At 47.2% G+C, this 19210-nt stretch overlaps 7 protein-coding genes and 1 non-coding gene across 8 annotated transcripts; 5 read left to right on the forward strand and 3 right to left on the reverse strand.

Moving 5' to 3' along the window:
- Window positions 1-1493: 1493 nt before the first annotated feature.
- On the reverse strand, window positions 1494-3022 carry CNBI0140 (hypothetical protein; the record flags this gene model as incomplete). Its single annotated transcript, XM_768555.1, has 6 exons — window positions 1494-1824; window positions 1876-1964; window positions 2014-2306; window positions 2354-2435; window positions 2499-2850; window positions 2901-3022. The coding sequence occupies 6 exons, from the start codon at window positions 3020-3022 to the stop codon at window positions 1494-1496; spliced, it is 1269 nt and encodes a 422-aa protein (XP_773648.1).
- Window positions 3023-5761: 2739 nt separating this feature from the next.
- Window positions 5762-5869, forward strand: CNBIt010. The gene is made up of 2 exons: window positions 5762-5799; window positions 5833-5869. It is a non-coding gene; the product is annotated as a tRNA-Lys (tRNA).
- Window positions 5870-6532: 663 nt separating this feature from the next.
- CNBI0150 (hypothetical protein) lies at window positions 6533-7422 on the forward strand (the record flags this gene model as incomplete). Its single annotated transcript, XM_768556.1, has 4 exons — window positions 6533-6784; window positions 6847-6996; window positions 7047-7158; window positions 7211-7422. The coding sequence occupies 4 exons, from the start codon at window positions 6533-6535 to the stop codon at window positions 7420-7422; spliced, it is 726 nt and encodes a 241-aa protein (XP_773649.1).
- A 219-nt stretch (window positions 7423-7641) lies between these two features.
- CNBI0160 (hypothetical protein) lies at window positions 7642-9667 on the reverse strand (the record flags this gene model as incomplete). The annotated part of the gene is made up of 9 exons (XM_768557.1): window positions 7642-7848; window positions 7921-8185; window positions 8253-8301; window positions 8370-8484; window positions 8544-8656; window positions 8727-9054; window positions 9116-9356; window positions 9415-9571; window positions 9628-9667. 9 exons carry the CDS (start codon window positions 9665-9667, stop codon window positions 7642-7644), a joined length of 1515 nt encoding a protein of 504 aa, XP_773650.1.
- An 893-nt stretch (window positions 9668-10560) lies between these two features.
- On the forward strand, window positions 10561-12451 carry CNBI0170 (hypothetical protein; the record flags this gene model as incomplete). Its single annotated transcript, XM_768558.1, has 7 exons — window positions 10561-10789; window positions 10856-11128; window positions 11177-11259; window positions 11317-11644; window positions 11711-12085; window positions 12142-12174; window positions 12225-12451. The coding sequence occupies 7 exons, from the start codon at window positions 10561-10563 to the stop codon at window positions 12449-12451; spliced, it is 1548 nt and encodes a 515-aa protein (XP_773651.1).
- A 424-nt stretch (window positions 12452-12875) lies between these two features.
- On the forward strand, window positions 12876-15150 carry CNBI0180 (hypothetical protein; the record flags this gene model as incomplete). The annotated part of the gene is made up of 18 exons (XM_768559.1): window positions 12876-12903; window positions 12955-12963; window positions 13016-13059; window positions 13112-13127; window positions 13184-13228; window positions 13274-13546; window positions 13595-13791; window positions 13844-13946; window positions 13995-14007; window positions 14058-14104; window positions 14154-14227; window positions 14278-14407; window positions 14457-14488; window positions 14541-14564; window positions 14623-14716; window positions 14780-14861; window positions 14931-14995; window positions 15068-15150. The coding sequence occupies 18 exons, from the start codon at window positions 12876-12878 to the stop codon at window positions 15148-15150; spliced, it is 1359 nt and encodes a 452-aa protein (XP_773652.1).
- A 411-nt stretch (window positions 15151-15561) lies between these two features.
- Window positions 15562-17273, reverse strand: CNBI0190 (hypothetical protein; the record flags this gene model as incomplete). The annotated part of the gene is made up of 5 exons (XM_768560.1): window positions 15562-15576; window positions 15636-15840; window positions 15919-16010; window positions 16063-16492; window positions 16552-17273. 5 exons carry the CDS (start codon window positions 17271-17273, stop codon window positions 15562-15564), a joined length of 1464 nt encoding a protein of 487 aa, XP_773653.1.
- Window positions 17274-18039: 766 nt separating this feature from the next.
- Window positions 18040-18833, forward strand: CNBI0200 (hypothetical protein; the record flags this gene model as incomplete). Its single annotated transcript, XM_768561.1, has 5 exons — window positions 18040-18084; window positions 18186-18224; window positions 18284-18334; window positions 18413-18486; window positions 18551-18833. The coding sequence occupies 5 exons, from the start codon at window positions 18040-18042 to the stop codon at window positions 18831-18833; spliced, it is 492 nt and encodes a 163-aa protein (XP_773654.1).
- Between the last annotated feature and the right edge of the window lie 377 nt (window positions 18834-19210).

A 19210-nucleotide genomic window follows, 5' to 3' on the forward strand; every position in this document is an offset into this window, starting at 1 on the left:
TGGTTTCATAGATCATTGTTAAAGCTATTGGGTACTGAGAGGTAACGTCGGGCTCTAAAAATAAGGTCCTTCATATCAGTAAAGACACACTGAAGTGCTACCAGTTGAATATCGCTTACCTAGTTCCATCGCCCCAGCGCACAGTTGAGCTGTTAACAACCTCTGGCAAACCAGGAAACATGCTCAGAGGAAGGACAGGGCTCGGTGACCTCGATAAAGGCCCCAAACGTCCATGAAGCTGAAGAAAATACGGGCCGTTTGAGTGCAGTGGAAGAAGGAGGAGCGATGGAGATCCCCATGGCAGGATTAGGATGCCGATTCATCTCTGAGCGGCCTGGAGCATAAGACTGGGTGTGTTGATTGCTACAATTGCCATCGGCTTAGAGAGTCAGGTGAGTGGCTGGAGAAGAGGTAAATCGGCCTGTTGAAGGATTATAATACCCGAATGAGATGTTTCCCCATTGGTCTAAAGATGTCGCCGCCATTGGTATCCCGTCGGGTAAGATTACGAGACATGATAAGTACTCAATAAACGTTAAGAAACCTTTTGAGATCAGGTATAATTGACAAATGAAGTAATCTTTATATACGAAAAAAATTGGTCGTGTCCAGACTGACTGATCTCGATCGTCCCGCTCGTTATATAGATTCCACCAGGTACGTACAGTACTTCCATCATACAAAAAGCCGATACCAGTTGGCAGTCAAACAGGTTGCATCTTGAATGAGTAGTCTCTTTGCCAATACCGGCGAGCTTCCTTTCACCTTATTACTGCGCATGCGCTTACCGTGCTTACAGTCGTCGATTTTACTTTGGTTGAACTCGACCTTCCTTCAATCTGCTTCGGTTTTGGGACTGGTCCATCTCAGCTCCATTGTTCTCAATTAAAAGAATGGAGATTCTTGTTTCTTGGACTGATAATATGAAAGACGCCATGTAGTAAGGATCTGCCTTCCCAAAGATGCCGTGAATCGCCAGTAGGTCAGGAAAACCGTTCGGATTGAGTTAGCTTTTCAGATCGTGGCCGATAATGCATACAAGACTCAAATGACGAATCCAGCCGACCTTCCATTGGAAGAGAAACTCCCATCATGACAAGACCTTCTACAAGGTGCGAACACTCCGTTCAGCCAAAGCGTGGATGTAAACCCACCCTTTTCGATAGATGGCTCCATATCTTCGGCCCAGCTCACTCTAGTAATCTTGTTCTAAATATTCGAAGCATACAGTCTGACCCTCTCCCTGTCGCCTACCTGCTCCCTTCTTCCGAATTTATCGTCACCTCCCCGTGCCTTTTCAAAGCTGTCAAAAGACTGCCGGCCAGCCAAAATATACATGTGTTAACTATAACTCTTAGGTTGTTACCAAAAAGAGATTTGTGAATCTAATATAAGCATGTCTAGCGTTTCTAGACTAACGAGGACCAATTTTTCTGTTCTCAGGTCAGCATCTCATGTTCAGAAGGGGAGTAAAGAGAAAACTCACAAGGACATTATAATGTCACAAGCATAGCAAGTAGCCCAATCGCAACGACCATCGCACTTCCCAGCCCGCCAATTTGTGGTGAAGCTCCACTTTTTGATCCCAACCCATCATCCTTCGTATGCCCTGCTCGTCCAGCGTCATCCCAGTCTGTATGTGCCGCGTATGCCATCACGAGGAAACTCTGTCCTTCAGGAGATTCTTCACCTTGCTCAGAGAAATCGAGAGGGTTGACGACTTGTGTAAGGTATCCAGTGGAGTTTACGTAGGATGATGCGGCGGAAAGGAGACCGAGTGCCATGTCGACGTAGTCATTGGTGATGCCGAGAGTTGATAAACGACTAAGGCAGACATTAGTATCGTGGAGATAAACAGAATGAAAGTGCACTTACAGACCGACATGAGACATGAGGGCTGCTGAAGAAGCGTCTTCAAATGAAGAAGTATCGTTGATGTAGTTGTAGAAGATGCCGTTGCCCGTCTATTAATGGTCAGACGTCCGTTGCACCTAGTCATCATAATGAACTCACAATGTAAGGCTTGGACGCGTCAAGGATTTCCCTCACCCATGATTCCAAATCACTCAACTGGCTGTCCAATTGATCCGAAAAGGTCGACCAGTTTATGGTTGCCCAAACCCTCAACATTCCCGCCGCAGCCCAACCATTACCAGTTGCCCAAAGATTGGGATCTGAAGTTCCATTACCGCCGGTGATGTGAATCCATAACCCATTAGATTGGCGAAGAGCGTCTCGATAAAGCTTGCACTGCTGATACGCCTGTTGAAGGAGTGTTTGATTATTATTTAGGGCACCGTAGTATGCTAGATGAAATGAGCGTAGTTTTGACATGCGTCAATAATAAACCTACCAAGAAAAGGCGGAACCATGTAAACACTGTCTGCCCACAGTTGTGCTTGATCTGCTCGGTGAGAGATAGCTCCAGAAGACGTCTGAAGGATATTTAGCCAAACAGACACCCGTGGCACCGAAGTCAGTACGAGAAAGAGACCTACCCTAGGGACGTCATACAGGAGGTAATTGAGCTCTTCCCTCGCTGCATCACCGTAACTGACTCCATTAACTTGTGCATTGTCGGTGCTTGCATTGGCCAGGAGTATGGTCACACCCAAACTCGCGGGGTCGCCAGCAGCCTCGTCGTCAAGCAGGGTGCTACCACCGTGAGCCGAAGCAGAAGTGTTGCTTGGGGGGCGATTATTCATAGTGTATTCAGCCACAGCAACGACGTCCTCAATGTCATCGTCGTCAAAGTCATCCGGAAGAGGAATGGGAGATGTTGAGGCAAAGACGGAGTAGCTGGGATATTTGCTCTCAAGGATAGCCTGCGCTTTGGTACCGATTTCCCAACTGTCTGACTGTCAGTGCTTGTCGCTTGTTTGGCCGGCAAAGCAACACACCTATGGGTAGAAATGTTTTCCATAACATCATACACCTTGTCCTGGAGTTTGCTACTGAGATGTGTTGCTGATGCCAAGGGCAGGGCAGCCAGTAGAATCAGAGACGGGCCGGGACTTCTCATGTCAAGACAGTGGCTTCAATCTGTGGGGCACACCGCAGTGATATGTAAAGGGCCGTGCGATGCGCAGTATGCAGTGCAGATGTGGACGATCTGTTGTTGATTTCGTGTCCTGACTGTGGAGAGCTCACGTATGACGTTTGCTTGTTGATTTTTTGTTGTCGAGACCTTTTGCGACGCAGAAGACTGTCCGGCGTCGTGTTCTAAGAATGTGATTATGAACTGTCTGTAGTAATGGTCAGAAGAAGAGAGGAGGGTAAAATACATCCATCTTTACATTCTCATATGGGATAGTGTCCTCTCTGCCAATGCAGTGCACAGTCGTCCATTTGCTGGGCGTTTCTTGGGTTTGTGCGCGAATAAATAAAACGTCGCTCGAGCCGTCTCGGCACTTCGGGGATCGGCGCTACTCCTATTTCGACGGGAAATTAACCTTCTATGATAATTAACCTGACTGCGGGATGGCCGCGGATTATGTCATTGCTTTTTACCTGTTTGTTATGTCATTGTTTTTTTACCTGTTTGTCCTGTTTGTCACTCTAAGTTTTTTAAGAGAAGCCTGGACTTTAGGATTACATGTGCTTAAATTAGCAGCAGAGATACTCTACTTTCTCCTGCGCCTAATCACCATTTACAACGAGGCAAGCAAGACGTACAGAGACAAGAAGAAGATACACGAAGAACGAAAGATAACAGAGACAAGAAGAAGATACACGAAGAACGAAAGATGACTACGAAATAATAAATGTGGTTGGGCAAAAATAATAACAAGTTACGACGACGTATCATCTTGACTACTTGTCGCCGCTGTCTTTCTATACGTAGCGTAGCATGGAGGCGATATGTAATGATTGCTACTATACATTTGCTTCCGCTATGATATGAGGCCATATCCATGCGAGACCACAATTTGGAACACGCCTTCTCTGACTCTTCCGTTTGTCTCTGTACACACTCTCCAGAATTCAGTATCTATCGTGGCGAATACGGCAGCGGCGGCTGCTCCTGTGGAGTGACCTGCTTGCCATTAGACATCTTTGTAATCGTACTCTACTCTTGGAGTCGTCTTGGACATATGATTGTATGATACAAGTAACATATCTCTACAAGATGATGTCTATCTCAATTTCCAATATGTACAACGGAAACCATGCGCATATATACAACAGAAACCAATATATGTTGAACTGGTATTCACTCAGCACCTTCGTACAAACAGTCTCAGAGAGCAGTGTACAAGATAGTGATGAGGAAAGACCAGAAAGCTACAAAAGAGAAAATTAAAATAGGGTATAGAGTCTGAACAAAAAAAGACCACGTAAGTCATCTATCTAAACGAGCAGCTAGACTAACAGAAACCGCTATCCCCTCCTCTCTGTCCACCCACTCAACAGCCGAAGCTGCCCCTTCATCCCCGGTCCAGCAAGACGTCCATCTCCTCCCGAGTCACCAACTTCACCCGTACCCCGAGCATTGCGAGGCGGTCCTTATAGGCCGCCAACGTAAGCTCGCCCGATTCCGGGTCAACGTCCTCGAGATCGAGATCAAGAGGGCGGGACTGACTTGTTGACTATTGGGGGGGGATCGTCGCGGAGATCGTCAAGAATAAGAAGTGCCTTATTGGAGTCCAATGACATGTTCGGGAAATGAACATACTCCGACGACCAAGAGGAGTTAATGCCGGGAGAGGAGGGAGCCGTGGAAGGAGAGGCACCTACAATAAGTTCATAAGCGTAGCTTCAAGCTGTAAGATTACGAGGTGCTCACGGCTATTGTAGATGAAGGAAGCTGCCGTAAGTGTAAATTGAACCTGGAAGATGGAAGATCAAGGAGAACAGAGCAAAGGGGAGAGGAGCGGAGGAAATGAGAGGCGGAGAGGCGTAGGAAAGGAGAGGCGGAGGGGCGGACAAGTAGAGGTTGTGCGTCTGCGAGGCTGTTTGAGAGGAGTTTCGATGGCTTTGGGATAAGCCGATTGCTGGTGAATAGATCGGGAGATTTTGCGGGCGTGTATAGTTGTGGAATTGTTGGAAATCAGGCAGCGATGTTGGGGAGGGGGAACGAGGGACATGAGTGGAAACATCCTGTCTGAGTGATATCTTGGATGGGCAGTGTTTGCCTTAATATTATTGACTGCCAAGTTGTTGGATGTATACTACTAGTTAGAGATCCATTGATTGGTTTCAGCGTCTTCTACCTCTCCTATAGCCTAGAACTTACTGTATCAGTATGTTGGCTGGGGAGGGGAGCAGAGGACATCGAAAGTCAGGAGAAGGCCGGGAATGTGGCATGAGGAGGTGGGGGAATGACGAAGAGAGGGAGATGAGAGGAGAAAGGGAGGGGGTAAGGTGGGACAGAGATGTAAGGGGAAAAGGATATAAGCTTGGAAAGATGAGCAGAGGACGAGGATGTGGAAGAAGAAGAAAACAGAGATGTTTAGATATATATAGACAGTGAGGAAAGGGTGAAGGCCGCCAAGTAAACGGCCCATGCGCAATTCACCGTGCGTTGTGTATGCAAGTTGTGCCCCATGCACCCTGAATCGCCTTCTCTATAGTCCTCCATATAGGTTAGCCATCTTGCATCCTGAATAAGTCCTGTAATTAACTGTGCAAACAAAGCAAGTTAAACCATGGATTAGCGACAAAGAGACGAAAAAGAAAGGGAGAAAAAAAAAGGTTGAAGGAACCAATACGTGTGCTAATTAGCAGAGATAAGATTGTGTTTTGCAAAAAAAATACACAGGCCCCCGTGGCGCAATCGGTAGCGCGCACGACTCTTAGAGTCTGCTTGAACCGGTTACGGGCCATCATCTCAATCGTGCGGTTGCGGGTTCGAGCCCCGCCGGAGGCTTTCTTTTTGAATTTTTTTGATTGCTTTGCCGTCTTTTTGAATACTCTTGCGTCTCACAAAGACCTGTTCTTGTACACTGCATACCATATAACAAGATGCGCCAGCAGAAAACTGTCGACAAGCGTTTGTGCAAACCCCTCCTCACTCCAGCTAACGATGCGCTATGAGTACGATTAATGTAGGACAGCAGGACTAGTTGTCATTGCATCAGGAGGAATCGAACGCAATATCACATATCACAGGAAAAACGCAGATGGGAGTTATTTCAGCTCGCATCATCGCTTTCTTCTTCTGATCCTCGAGGGGTTCTACTTTGCAATGTCATCCAATACCTCCAGCCTCGATCTTTGCAAGACTTTCAATAGGAGAAGGCCGAAGAATGATCAACTCATGCTCATGATCAATCACGATATCATATCACATTATCGGTCTCGGAGAAGACCGATAAAGCGATAAGGCGTCAAGGGAAGCTGGAAACATCATCCATCTTTCTCTCAGCCGACAACTGATTCGTGGCGAGTTATTCGCGAGATAGATTCAGAAGATGGAACCGATTGTCCATAACACATCACTGCCTTCGTTCTCCTGGTTTTTATTTCCTCATATTGTCAATCACTCGCTGTTGGACCTTCACATCCCAATATCGCCCCGGTTGCGAAAGATATGACTACCACTAGAACCCCAAAACTTGGTGTTCTGCAGCTCAAAACCACATTTCCCCGTCCCCCCGGGGACGTTGGTCATCCCGCTTCATGGGGCGATATACCCGTCGTCATCCGAGTAGTAGAAGAAGCTGTTAGCACGCTTGTTGTTGGGGGGACATGGGGTAAGGATTTAGTGGATGCCTTTGTTCGCGAAGGTACGAAGATGATTGAGGAAGATGGATGTGTTGCTTTTGTTACAAGCTGTGGTTTCGTAAGTTCAACGCCTTCTTTTGCTCTTATATGTACCGAAATAGCTGATATATCATGATTTAGTTGGCGACAATGCACCCTTGCCTTGCAAACAGACTACCTTTCATGGGCACTACCAGCTTGCTTCAGGTCGCATGGCTTCAACAGAGTTTCTTCCCCGGTTTGAACTCGAAAGATTCAGTCGGAGTAGTGACATTCAAGAAAAGTGCTCTGGTGAGTGTACAATTGACCTGTGCAATAGGCTGGCTAACATCAATTTACAGACTGTCAAACACCTCACCAGCGTTGGTGCTCATCCGGAAACACCGGTATATGGCCTCCCAGAAGACCCAAAGACAGCCATTTTCCGTGGAGTCTTGGACGAGCGTATCCCTTGTATGTGCGCTCCTAAAGCGCAAATGTCTCCTATAGCTGATAATCTATGCAGATGACTACGAAGGCATGGAGAAGGAAGTCGTAGATGCGGCCCTTGTTCTCGTCAAGAACCACCCTAAAGTCAAGGCTATCGTTTTAGAGTGTACCAATATGCCACCATTTACTCATGCTGTGGAGAAGGCGACAGGGTTAAGGGTATGGGATGTGCTGACCCTTGGCAAATGGCTTTACGCCGGGGCAGCACCCAAGGATTATAGAGTTTAACTTGTTCTATCTGTATGTATCTGTTGCTTTCAAATTGCTGCTTCCGACTTTGGAATTTTTGAACTCCTAGCTATGTGTATATTGTTCATTGCGAGCAGTCAATCTCCAAAGGTGTGTAATACTGTTCAAAACAAGCTAAAAGTGCCAGAATTGCATAACATGTTACCCAAAATTACCGGCTCTACGTATACTAACTTCGTAACTCCTTGGTTACATACTCTACAGCTTCTCAATCTTCTCAGCAATCTCACCAAGGCCATCTTCCCACTTCCAATCGACCTTATCAGCAATCTCCAGACTCGCCAGGTTCCTTCCCGAACCCTTCCCTTCCTCCAAACCGTTGGCATGTTCGCCGGGAGCGGCAGATCGCCAGTGCCAAAGAGGAGTGAATTGGTCCGGTTTCTTTTCGAGAGCATTTACAACGTGCTATAAGGTATGTCAGTTTTTCAACCCATTTACGGAGATGGGGGTTATATCAAGGGATAAAGGAGTACGCACTTTGCCTAAAACAGGGAGGAACTTGAATCCATGTCCCGAACCACCAGAAGCCACAAACAAACTGTCCGAATAACCTGGAACATAGTCGATCACGAAAGAGTTATCGATACTGTCCGTGTACCAGCACATACGAGTATCGGTGATACCGATCGACTTGAGTTCCGGGAATATCTCGCCCACAGCTTTCTTAACGTTCTCGATAGCCTTTTTGGGAAGGTTCTCAGCTTTGTCGGCGGTGTACTTTGTCTTTGGCATCGAGAGCTCCCTAATAAAAAAAGAGTTAAACCCCTATGATTACTACCACGAAATGAAAAAGGGCAACACCGACTCACTTTCCTGTTTTGGGATGCTTTTGATAGTTGGTCCATTTGCGCCCTCGGTCTGAATGTATAGTCAGCGACCATCCTTTGCATCAATAAATATCCTCTTCTCAATGGGAGGGAACTCACAACCAACCTTGATCTTCCCATCCTTAGTACGAGGGAAACCGTAGAAGCCTCCGTATTCCGGACTAGAGTGACCGGTCAAACCATATGCCCAAACTGGGAACCTTTCAGGAGAGAACTACGATGAATCGTCAGCTCTTGAGATGAAAACGGTACATTCGAGCAGGAGCGCCAAACCTTCTCCCAGAGATCATGGCGGTCCGTTGGAAGCTGGATAGTGCACACAGATCCGGCGGTGGTTTCGAGTAATCCTTCAACTTCGGGCACAACACTGGGAGTCCACCCACCACCTACACAGATAGCATCAGCTCCCACTCCTTAATGGATAAAAGGAGTACAAAGAGCAATTGAAAAACGTACAAGCAACGATGACCACATCCGCTTCATGCTCTAGTCCATCAACCGTTTTCAACCCCACAACCTTTTGATCCTCCCCTTCACTTCTTACCAAAAGCTCGTCAAATTTGCCTGTCTCCGGCCCGAGTAAAAATTTGACACCGTCCTTCTCGGCGAGATATCGAGCCCAAGCACAAGCCTTGTCAGCGACTGTGAATCCAGCAGAAGTGTCGAAAAACCCAGTAAGCCGACCACCTTCGAGGTTCTTGAGCGAGGCTGCTTTGGTGGCATAATTTGTGGAAGGATCTGCGGCCTCCTTCTCAACCAAGCGGTCCATATCACCCGTATCTTTCTGCATCATCAAAACTGCTTAGTTTGAGGGATAGGTCCCGAGATATGCAAGTAAAGCTTACGATGACATGTTGATGGTGTCGAAGCCCCGCCTTCTCAAGCTCATCCAAACACATCTGATCATACTCTGAAAGCTTTTCTTCATTTGATATCCTAAGGAAACCACAGGGTACGAAAGGCTGGTCATCAGGAGTCAACCCGGGGGGAAGTTGGTCGGCAGGAGTCTCTGAGATCTGTTTGTTCCATTCGAGCCAGATGGCTCGTCCAGAAAAGGCGAGATCTTGATATTCGGTTTCGTCACCGCTGCATCACGAAGATTAGAACATGAAACGGATAAGTAGACAAATCGGGAAGCTCTTACTATGAGCACCGGTAAACCTTGTTTACATCAGCACTTGCGCCATCACATCCTTTACTGGGATCGTAGGCGTTGACATCGTATGGCTGATAATCGTAAACAGTAACGTCCTTGTAACCATTCTTCTTGAGATGGAGAGAGGTAGAAAGACCGAAGACGCCTGTTGTTGGTAAGCAGATAGCCGACGACGAATGTCCCGACAGATATGACACCCACCTGCGCCGACGATCGCAATTTTGCTGTCGATAGTTGTCATTTGTTTGTCGTTTGTTGTTATTGTTTGTTTGATGAAAGATTTCAGATGAAGCCGGTTATGGACCAATATAAAAATTAAATGGATTATGTAGACTACTATGAAGGTGTGGGTAGCTATAGCATCTACCCATACTTGACCTCAGTTAATACGCGTCGCTTCGTTTTAAGACAATCAGTCAGTTAGTGTGTTATCTTCGGCAATCAGGGCCGACGGCCAAACCCGAAACGAATGACGGCGGGATCTCGGGATGATGTGCTTTCTCCTCATTTGTCCGCCCAACGATATGGATAACCACATAACCTCGCTGCCACTTTCACCCCTGAAAGGAATCAAGCGGCCGTCATCTCCATCAGCTATCCACACCTACTACCAAGACTACTCTCATCGATGCCCCGCCTTTCCATAGTTGCCTCTTCTTCTTCTATCTCTGTGATAAACCACAGCAATAGTACGCAGTCATTTTTCGCCGGATAAGACGTTGTCGAGACTTGAGGCTTATCCAGTGAAATCGGATAATATAAGAACAACATCATTGCTATCTGCTGGAAGAGGCGGCCAGATACGAAGAATAGCATCTCTGATGATTGCCGGTTGTCCTCGTCTGTTGACCTACCGATCGTTGAGTGGGGTCGCACGCATGCGGCGGTGCAAGGTGAGATAAACCCCAGCATATCCAGCAACAACAATTGAATGCATTGCCCGAGACGCTTAAACACTTCGGGACACGGTCAATAACCTCCACTTCACCTTTCACCCAATAATACAAGTCGGATATTCGCGAAAGATAAGACGAGCCACGACATACAACACTACTAGTAATGAAGGTTATCGTCTCCAGATAAGGTATTATGTCATGTCGTCCCGTATCTCTGCCCTGATGGTATATAACAATAATGCAATCCATCACCGTCGTTCTCTCTCTCTGGTCATCTATCATATTCACAACGATGTCCAAGTTGGAATCAAGACCATCACTCGAGAAAGTTATCGACGACGAAGCTGCCCGAGACTCTTTCACTAAGGTTGAAGAGGTGGCCGAGGTCTCTGATTATTCTTTTACCAAAGAAGAAAACCGATCCATTGTACGCAAATTCGATTGGCATATCTTACCTTTCGTCTGGGGTACGTCCCTCCTCTTGGGATTTACCCTGCATCAGTCCTTACATTCAAACTAATGGCCGGTATCAGCTTGTTATCTCTTCAACTCCCTCGACCGTAACAATGTCTCCAACGCCAAATCGGATGGAATGACTACCGACCTCAACTTCCCTGACGAAGGCTATAGCATTATGCTCACCGTGTTTACTGTTCCCTTTGCCTGTCTTGTCGTTCCCGGTGTCATGCTCACAAGAAAGATTGGTCCAAGGTTCACTATTCCAGGTTATATGCTCGGCTGGGGTGCGATGGCGATGATCAATGCTGGGTGTAAGAACTTTGCAGGTGTTCTCATTGTTCGTTTGAGTGAGTGAATGCTGTTGACATTTTACGGGTAACTGACGTGGCATACAGTTCTGGGTGCCTTTGAAGCTGGTTTCGCTGCGTCTTTGATTTTCTATCTTACCACCTTTTACACTAGGGGCGAACTGGGCAAGGTGAATGGCCATGTCTAGCTTTGCTTGATCTGTAATGGCTCACTAAAAAACGTATAGCGAATCGCCGCCTTCTACTCATGTCAAGCTCTCTCCGGTGCTTTCTCCGGCCTTATCGCCTACGGTGTCTTCCAAATGGACTCCAAACTCTGGGGCTGGCAAATCCTTTTCCTCATCGAAGGTGCTTTCACTGTCGCCTTTGCCATCCTCACCGGCCTCATGCTCCCATGGTCCCCTAGCACTGCGTCATTCTTGACCGACCGAGAGAAGGAGGTTGCCCGACTTCGTATCTTGAGGGATGGTTCCACCGCCATCGACACCAAGTTCAACAGGAAGGCATTCTTCAAGCCTTTAAAGGACTGGAAATTCTACGTTTTCGCTTCTATCGGTATGTATATTCAATTGTACTACGCTTTTGACCCACAGCCAATCCACAGTTAATAAACGTGTTTAGCCCTCTGTTACGGTGTCGCCGCCTCTGTGGCCGGTAGTTTCCTCACCCAAATCATCGGCCGATTCCATTATTCCACCGTCAAGACCAATCTTTTCACCGTTGCTCCATATGCCGTCGGAACCATTGCACTTTGCGCCACCGCTTGGTCCTCAGATCGTTTCCGTGAACGAGGTTTCCATCTTGCCTCTTCTCTTATTCTCGTGTTTATTGGGTGTATCCTTTTGGTCGCGCTTCCCGTTACCAGTGTTGGCCCAGCTTATTTTGCCACTTTCCTTATCACCGCGGGCGCTTTCACTCCGAGTGTCATATTCCATACGTGGCACCAATGTAACGACCCTACTGAAGATGGTCGAGCCTTTAGAGTAGGTACTTACAGTAAGCCACCGCTTTTAACTCGTATGAAATACGGCTAATATACCTTCTTCATACAGCCTTCCTTGCCAATTTGGGTGGTATCGTTTCTGGCGAGTCCTTTCTTCTCTATAATACGGTTCCCACACTGAAATTTCCACAGCCCAGATCTTCCTTGACAAATGGTCGCCGGCCTACATCATTCCCCTCAGTGTTACTGCCGGCATTGAAGGTCTTGCTGCCATCCTCGTCATTGGTTTGCGGATGTGGATGTACCTCGACAACCGAAAGAGAAATCAAGCCCAAGGCGTCAACTGGCAGAGCAAAGATGTCCCCACCGAGATTCTGGTGGAGGGACCAAAGAACCCATTGTTCCGTCACTTCTATTGATTTTCCTTTTGCACCTTTTCTCATCTAAGAATAGCTGTTGGTTTTTCACACTGTATGGGCTTTCAAATTTGTAGTACTGTGACTAGAGTGTTACGTTGTAGTAGTAGTAAGCGTCGGCTGTTCGAACGAATTGTCAAAAAGTCGTCTCGCATATCGTTTGATAGTTGTCATGTTACAATTCAGCATAAACGGCGTGGCCTGAGCGCCTTGTACTGCCAAGAGAATGCAAGAGTGAAAATGCTAGATATAACTGAAATCATGATGAAGCTTTGGAGAAGCAGTTCCACGCACGATGCTTTTGTTTGGCTGGCGCGACGCGTGTTTTGATGATGTAACACGCTCGCGTGGGGCGCCTGACCCGCGTTATTGTTTGTGACTTCGATCTTCTCTTTCTATTCACTATATACTTCTTTGATATATAACCATGGGTAGAGAAATTATCAACGTATCTGGTGAGTAGCTCTGCATATCAGACGCGGAATAATGCTGATAAATATTTGTAGTCGGCCAAGGTTGGTGTGGTCTGCGTCGACGAAGAGAGTTGTGCTGATTGTTTGCGTAAAGCCGGTAACCAAATCGGTACTGCTTTCTGGGAGAACATCCTCCAGGTAAGTGTGGAAGATGAGATCATCGTGATTTACGCTAATACGAAGTACGTAGGAACACGGTCTTGACAGTAAGCCAAGAAATTTCGTCGCAAGGTTGGAAACAAAAATTGACTACTCATGATAGGGAGTGGTAAAGCCACTACCGACGATCCCCATATCCTTGACAAAGGTGCGTCTACTAGATTGATATAGCAAAAGCTGAATCCTCCCCTAGTCGATGTCTACTTTACCGAGGCATCCAACAAAAAATACGTCCCTCGATCCATCCAAGTCGACCTCGAGCCCGGTGTCGTCGATCTCGTCCGTTCCGGCCCCCTCGCCAACCTCTTCAGGCCCGATACCTTTGTTCACGGAGAGTCTGGAGCAGGTAACAACTGGGCCAAGGGTTATTACACCGAGGGAGCCGAGCTTGTTGACCCTGTGCTCGATGTTTTGAGGCAACAGGCGGAGAACTCTGACTCTCTCCAAGGTTTCCAGCTCTTACACTGTGAGTTCAAACCATTCAGCGCCGCATTATGATTGACGTATGTTTCAGCCCTTGGTGGTGGTACCGGTTCCGGTCTTGGTGCTCTCCTTCTCGGCAAGATCAGGGAAGAATATCCTGACCGAATGCTCGCTACCTTCTCAATCTTCCCATCCCCCAAGGTCTCTGAGACGGTCGTCGAACCTTACAACGCTGTCCTGTCAACACACAACTTGGTTGAAAACAGTGACATTACCTGCTGTATCGACGTAAGCATCTTGCTTTAAACTTGGCGATATGCGATTATCTGACATTCCACAGAACGAAGCACTGTACAACATCTGCGTCTCTGATTTGAAGATCCAGTCTCCAGAGTACAAGGATTTGAACTCACTGATTGCCAAGGTCATGACTGGCTTCACTAGTAAGTTGATTTTTTGCTTGACAATCGCATGCTGATCACATACGGTAGCTACTTTGCGTTTGTAAGTGGTCTAACAAAGTATAAATGGATTACAAAAGCTAACTTCGGTAGCCCTGGTGTCCTTAACTCCGATCTTCGAAAGCTGGCGGTCAACATGGGTGAGTGCTCTGCACGTGCCTAGAAGCGCCCGACTAAATTGTCATCCAGTTCCTTTCCCACGTCTGCACTTCTTCACTGCCGGTTACGCCCCTCTTGTTGCCAACGCTTCCAAGTCTTACACCGTATGTCTCCTTATCACCTTGTTGAACAACCTCTTCTCACACTGCTATAGGCTTCCAATGTGCACGAGCTCACCGCTGCCATCTTCCAAAAACGAAGCTTGCTTGCGGCCATCGACCCTTTGTTCGGTAAATACCTGACGGTCTCTGTTGCTTACCGCGGTAAGCTCAGTATGAGGGACAGTAAGTCATTTCTATACGTAAACCTCGTATCTCGCTGACAGTCCTTCAGTCGAAAACGCTGTCTGGGACTTCCACAACAAGGTGAGTACTGCGTCGAGCTTTGACATCACTTTTAGTTACTGATCTTGGACAGAACTCTGAGCACTTTGTTCCCTGGGTAAGCTCCCTCATTGAACCAATTATGTTTTGAGCGGATGGCTAACGGTTAGTCATAGATCCCCAACAGCTCCCTCACCACGCTTTGTACCGTTCCTCCCCTTGGTCAAACAGCTGCCGCTACTCTTGTCGCCAATACTACCGCCATCAGCGGTACGTTTTTTTTGTATATCTTTTGAATCACAAGCTGACCAAATGTGAACTTGCAAATTGTAGAGGTCTTCAAGCGATCCCACACTCAGTTCAGGAGTCTCTTTAGGAGAAGAGCCTTCACCCACTGGTACACTGGTGAGGGAATGTACGTTGTTACCTCCTTCAAAACGCTTCCTGGATGAGATCAGAATGCTGATCAGGATGAATTCGACAGGGACGAGCAAGAATTTACCGAGGCCGAAGCGAACCTTTCAGACTTGTGTATCGAGTACGACCAATGTATGTCCCGTGTTCTTCTTTATTTTTCCCAACGCTGTGGCACAATGGCTAACCTAGGCTGTTTTCCTATAGATGCCTCCGCCGATCTTGAAGAGGAGGAGTACGAGCTCGAGGGTGAGGAGCACGTGGAGGAGGGCGAGAACTACGAGGAATGAACGTTTCTGTCACCTTTAGTTCGCCGTTCATCTTCAGGGATTTTTCGTAAAATGTGGAAAAGAGGGATGAGGGAAAGAGATATATTAGCCAAAAATGGATATAACGATAGAACCTTTTGGAACTATGGCCACGTTTCCCTTGGCATGCTGAAGTTACTAATGTCGATGAACCAAACACTAAGTAAAACCACTCAAAACGCCGATCACAGTCTTAATTTTGCGATCCAAAAAGAAAAAAAACGTCCAAGGATGTCGGAGATTACAACATGTGCATCGTTAACCCAAAAAAAACAAGTAGCCGAAAAACAACCAAAAGAACAAAGGACCAAGATATAAAGTATATGATTCGTTGCAAATATGTTGCTAATCAACAAATGAAACAATGATAGAGAATATTTCTATAGAATAGATCTATAGAACAAAAGTCTGTTCCCGTAGTCAATAATCACGTCTTCTCAACTTTCAAGCCTGAAAATAAAACTTACCTGTCCGCCATTCCTAACCCTCTCTTCCAACAATCTTTTCGCTTTTCCTCTCCAATCACCTTCTACCATCTCCACCATCTTTTCTAGCACGAATTCCCATTTCATGTATGGTGGAATAAAGGATTCAATGGGGTTTAGTAGGGCGGCTTGCACGGCGAGGCGGAGGGCGGTGAGGTTGTGCGTAGGGACGGAGTAGACGTATGGTCTGGACGCAAAGACAAAAAGGGCGGGGCAGAAGGAAAATCAGTTTTCGGGGTTTAAAACACAGAGAAAGGGGGCTTACGGATCGAGGTCAGTCATGTGCCATTGTTGAGCGTGCCATTTGGTTCGATTCAATGGATCGGTCTCGTCCCAAGTCAAGATGGGATTGATAAACTAAACCCCATAAAATCAGCCTGATCACGAAGGAGTATAGTTAATTACTCACAGGAACGCCCATGCACAAAGCATCCCAAGGACTGGGACTTATCCTAGGTCGACCCACACCAAGTAGCACAAAACTTTTTGACAGCTGCGCATAAAACTCGATCACGCCCAGCTTCCCCAGATTTTTCAGGCCTATATCTTCTACAGCTTTAGCCGTAACCGGATCATCATCCCTCAACCCGGCTACGACCTGGATACCAAACTCCTCTTGCAGCCCCATCAGCGCCGGTAGCGTCCAGGAAAAAGCAGGGGTATCGTCTAGGTAGTGCATTTGTTTAGCGAGGAGATAGGCTTGTGGAGGGTCGGAACGTTGGGAAGGGGGCAGGTAAGGAAGACGGTGGCAGGTAGGTTCGATGGAATAGGATAGGAAGTGGTTTGAATTTCGGGGAGATGGGGAGAGGGTGAACTGTGGGCCCAGTGGGGTTCCGGGGCTGCTCAAGAAAGTTAGCTTGATAGGAGGGGGCTGGTTTTAAGTAGATGATTTGCTTACTCGTCCCAGTACCAAAATGCAAGTACACGCCAAGCTTCAATACCCTCGAGATTATTTTCCGTCTTCAAACACTTTTGGTCCGTCAACTTCCAACATACGTCGACTTGTTCCGGATCAGCCAACACCATCCTCACGTTCCACCTATGCTTATGCCACAACTCCACCGTTTTCCTCATATCTGGGTTCCACCACCCCAAAGAACTGAACATGTAAGAATAGTTGTAGGCGTTGAGCGTGGAAATGACAGATTGGGCGTAAACTGTTTCGCCAGTGACGGAAGCACCAGAGAACGCTTCAGCAAAGTAAATAGAAGAGAGGATAATAACGGTTGTTTCGTTCGTACCGCACCCCTGAGCGACAAGCTCAGACTCTTCTTCATCGCTAAGACGTTCGTGCGAGGTTAAAGGCAGAGAAGTATTTCGTAATAAACCGAGAGTGGCACATCGCTCAAGCCGAGCAGCAACTTGGTCGTTGTGTGTCCATACTTCGCCGGTTTGGAAGTATGGATTATCAGCTGCTTTGATAATTATGGTTTCGTAAGATGAGGGGCGGAAGAAGAGAGCGTAGAGTATACCGAGGAGGGAGCAGGTGCCGAGAAGACCGAAAAGCAGTAACGGTCGAGTACGAAGATGCCAACGGCGGCGCACGGGATGTTTGTGTTGTTGAGATTCGACAACGTCTGCGACAGTGGGTGATGTGGCAAGTGGCTGATAGTTGGCCATTATATGCGGTGTATTATATTAGATTGGTTGAAAACGGCGGGAAGTGAGTCGTGTCGTCCTTGCCACAAAACTGTCGAGTCCATACACTCGACTATCGCATGCAGACGCCCAATCAGCGATGTGGCTTATGTAGCTATGCTGATCGTCTGGCTACACTAAAGCAGTAATGTCGAGTGCCAGCGGCTACGGTGTATGTACCTTCGCTCGACCTCTTGATTGTGCTGAGAAGGGTTGGTGGCCAGGACGGAGTTGACGTAAGCGGTAATATGAGGGAATGCCCGAGTACGACTGTGGGAGCATAGAGGTATCCCGACTGGGAGAGATATACTGTACGAAGGATATGTAAAGACGACGGATCGATCCAACAAAACACGTGCCAAGCAGATCCGTACTTAGTAGACAGCGATCTGCAAATCAAAGCAGAGGCCAGAGGAATCCTTTCCGCCCTGACCTGCCCTGGATTTCTAATCCGTCCTTATTAATACCAAAAAATGCCGGTTTTCTTGTAATCCGCAAGTTTCTTATAATCAATTACGAAACGCACACAACAGCGGCCACACCCGCCTGACTGGGAATAAACTCTACGGCGATCCCCGTTATTCGGTTCTCGAACCCTGTTGTAGTTCTCGCCAGCATCCCGCCGGCTGGGGTTCCTCCACAGCAAGACGGAGCAGTGCAGTGCTCTCCAGCAACTTTATATTTCAACTGTTTTTCATTTTTCCATCCATCTCATATCTACCACTATCCACTCTGCAAAGCACACACAATGGAGTACATCGGTAAAGCCACAGAGGTCGTCAAACACTTCAGAGTACGTCTGTCTTGTTGCTAGTCCTCCGCGCAGCAGCCCCGCCTCAGTGCCAGTTGCTTCGCTTCAATGGTCATGCTGACGAGTACTGATCCAACTCGCAGGAGACCAAGTTGTCTACCCTGAAGCCTCCTCAAGAATTTGTATGTACCTGCAGGCTCACTTGATTGCGAAGTTAATTGATTCTGATTCTGCCATACAGTTTGATCACCGACAGCTCTCCCGACCCAAAAACATGAATGAGGCGACTTCTGTATGTAGTTTGTGTCCTTGAGGGCCTTAACAATCTCATCAAGCAGGATGGGGTACTAATGCTTATGGAATGACATAGCGTGTGACCTATAATACCCGCCACTACTCTGGTAACTACCTCATCGTCATCGCCATTCTTGCCGTCTACGCTCTGTATGTCCTTACTTTTTTTTTCATTTCCTACTTCTCGCCGTCCCAATCCTAATAATATTCATAGTATAACAAACCCTCTCCTTCTTATCGCCCTTGCCTTCCTCGCTGGAGGCTTTGCAGCCATCAATAAATTCGCCCCGGAACCTATGCAAGTAGGCGACCACATTATCACCCAAAAATCTCTGTACACTGCGCTCTTTGTAATTGGTCTCCCGCTTTTGTGGATCGCTTCACCTGTGTCAACTTTCTTCTGGTTAGTTGGTTCATCGGCGATTTTGATCTTGGGTCATGCCGTGTTGATGGAGCCTGGGGTTGAGAGCGAGTATGCGGGCATTGAGCAGGTTTAGATTTAGGGTCTTAAAAATGTGAAGGAAATTGAGCGGTGTTTTTTTTTTCTTCTGATTTTGCTGTGTGATACATACCCGTGCTATATGCAATCATAATGTTCCAAAGGGAGGAAATGTCCGCTCGGATGGGAGATGCAGATCAGGAACTAGATGAGCATTGTTTATTGGGCCTCGCTTGGCCAGGACCTGGCCAAGATCAGTCGTCTTATTCCATGACTCCATATACGTTAGAAGATCTACCTCATGAATCCAGTAGTTCCCTTTAATGCAACATGAGAACTACCAGCCTCCAAAACCAGGAAAACGATAACGCAACTCCACAAATTAAGTGCCATGCGTGCAAAGTACAACGTACAAAACAATCTCCTGCCCTAAAC

This window comes from Cryptococcus neoformans, chromosome 9 (assembly GCF_000149385.1).
Source record: "Cryptococcus neoformans var. neoformans B-3501A chromosome 9, whole genome shotgun sequence".
In the NCBI taxonomy this organism is placed as follows: Eukaryota; Fungi; Basidiomycota; class Tremellomycetes; order Tremellales; family Cryptococcaceae; genus Cryptococcus; species Cryptococcus deneoformans.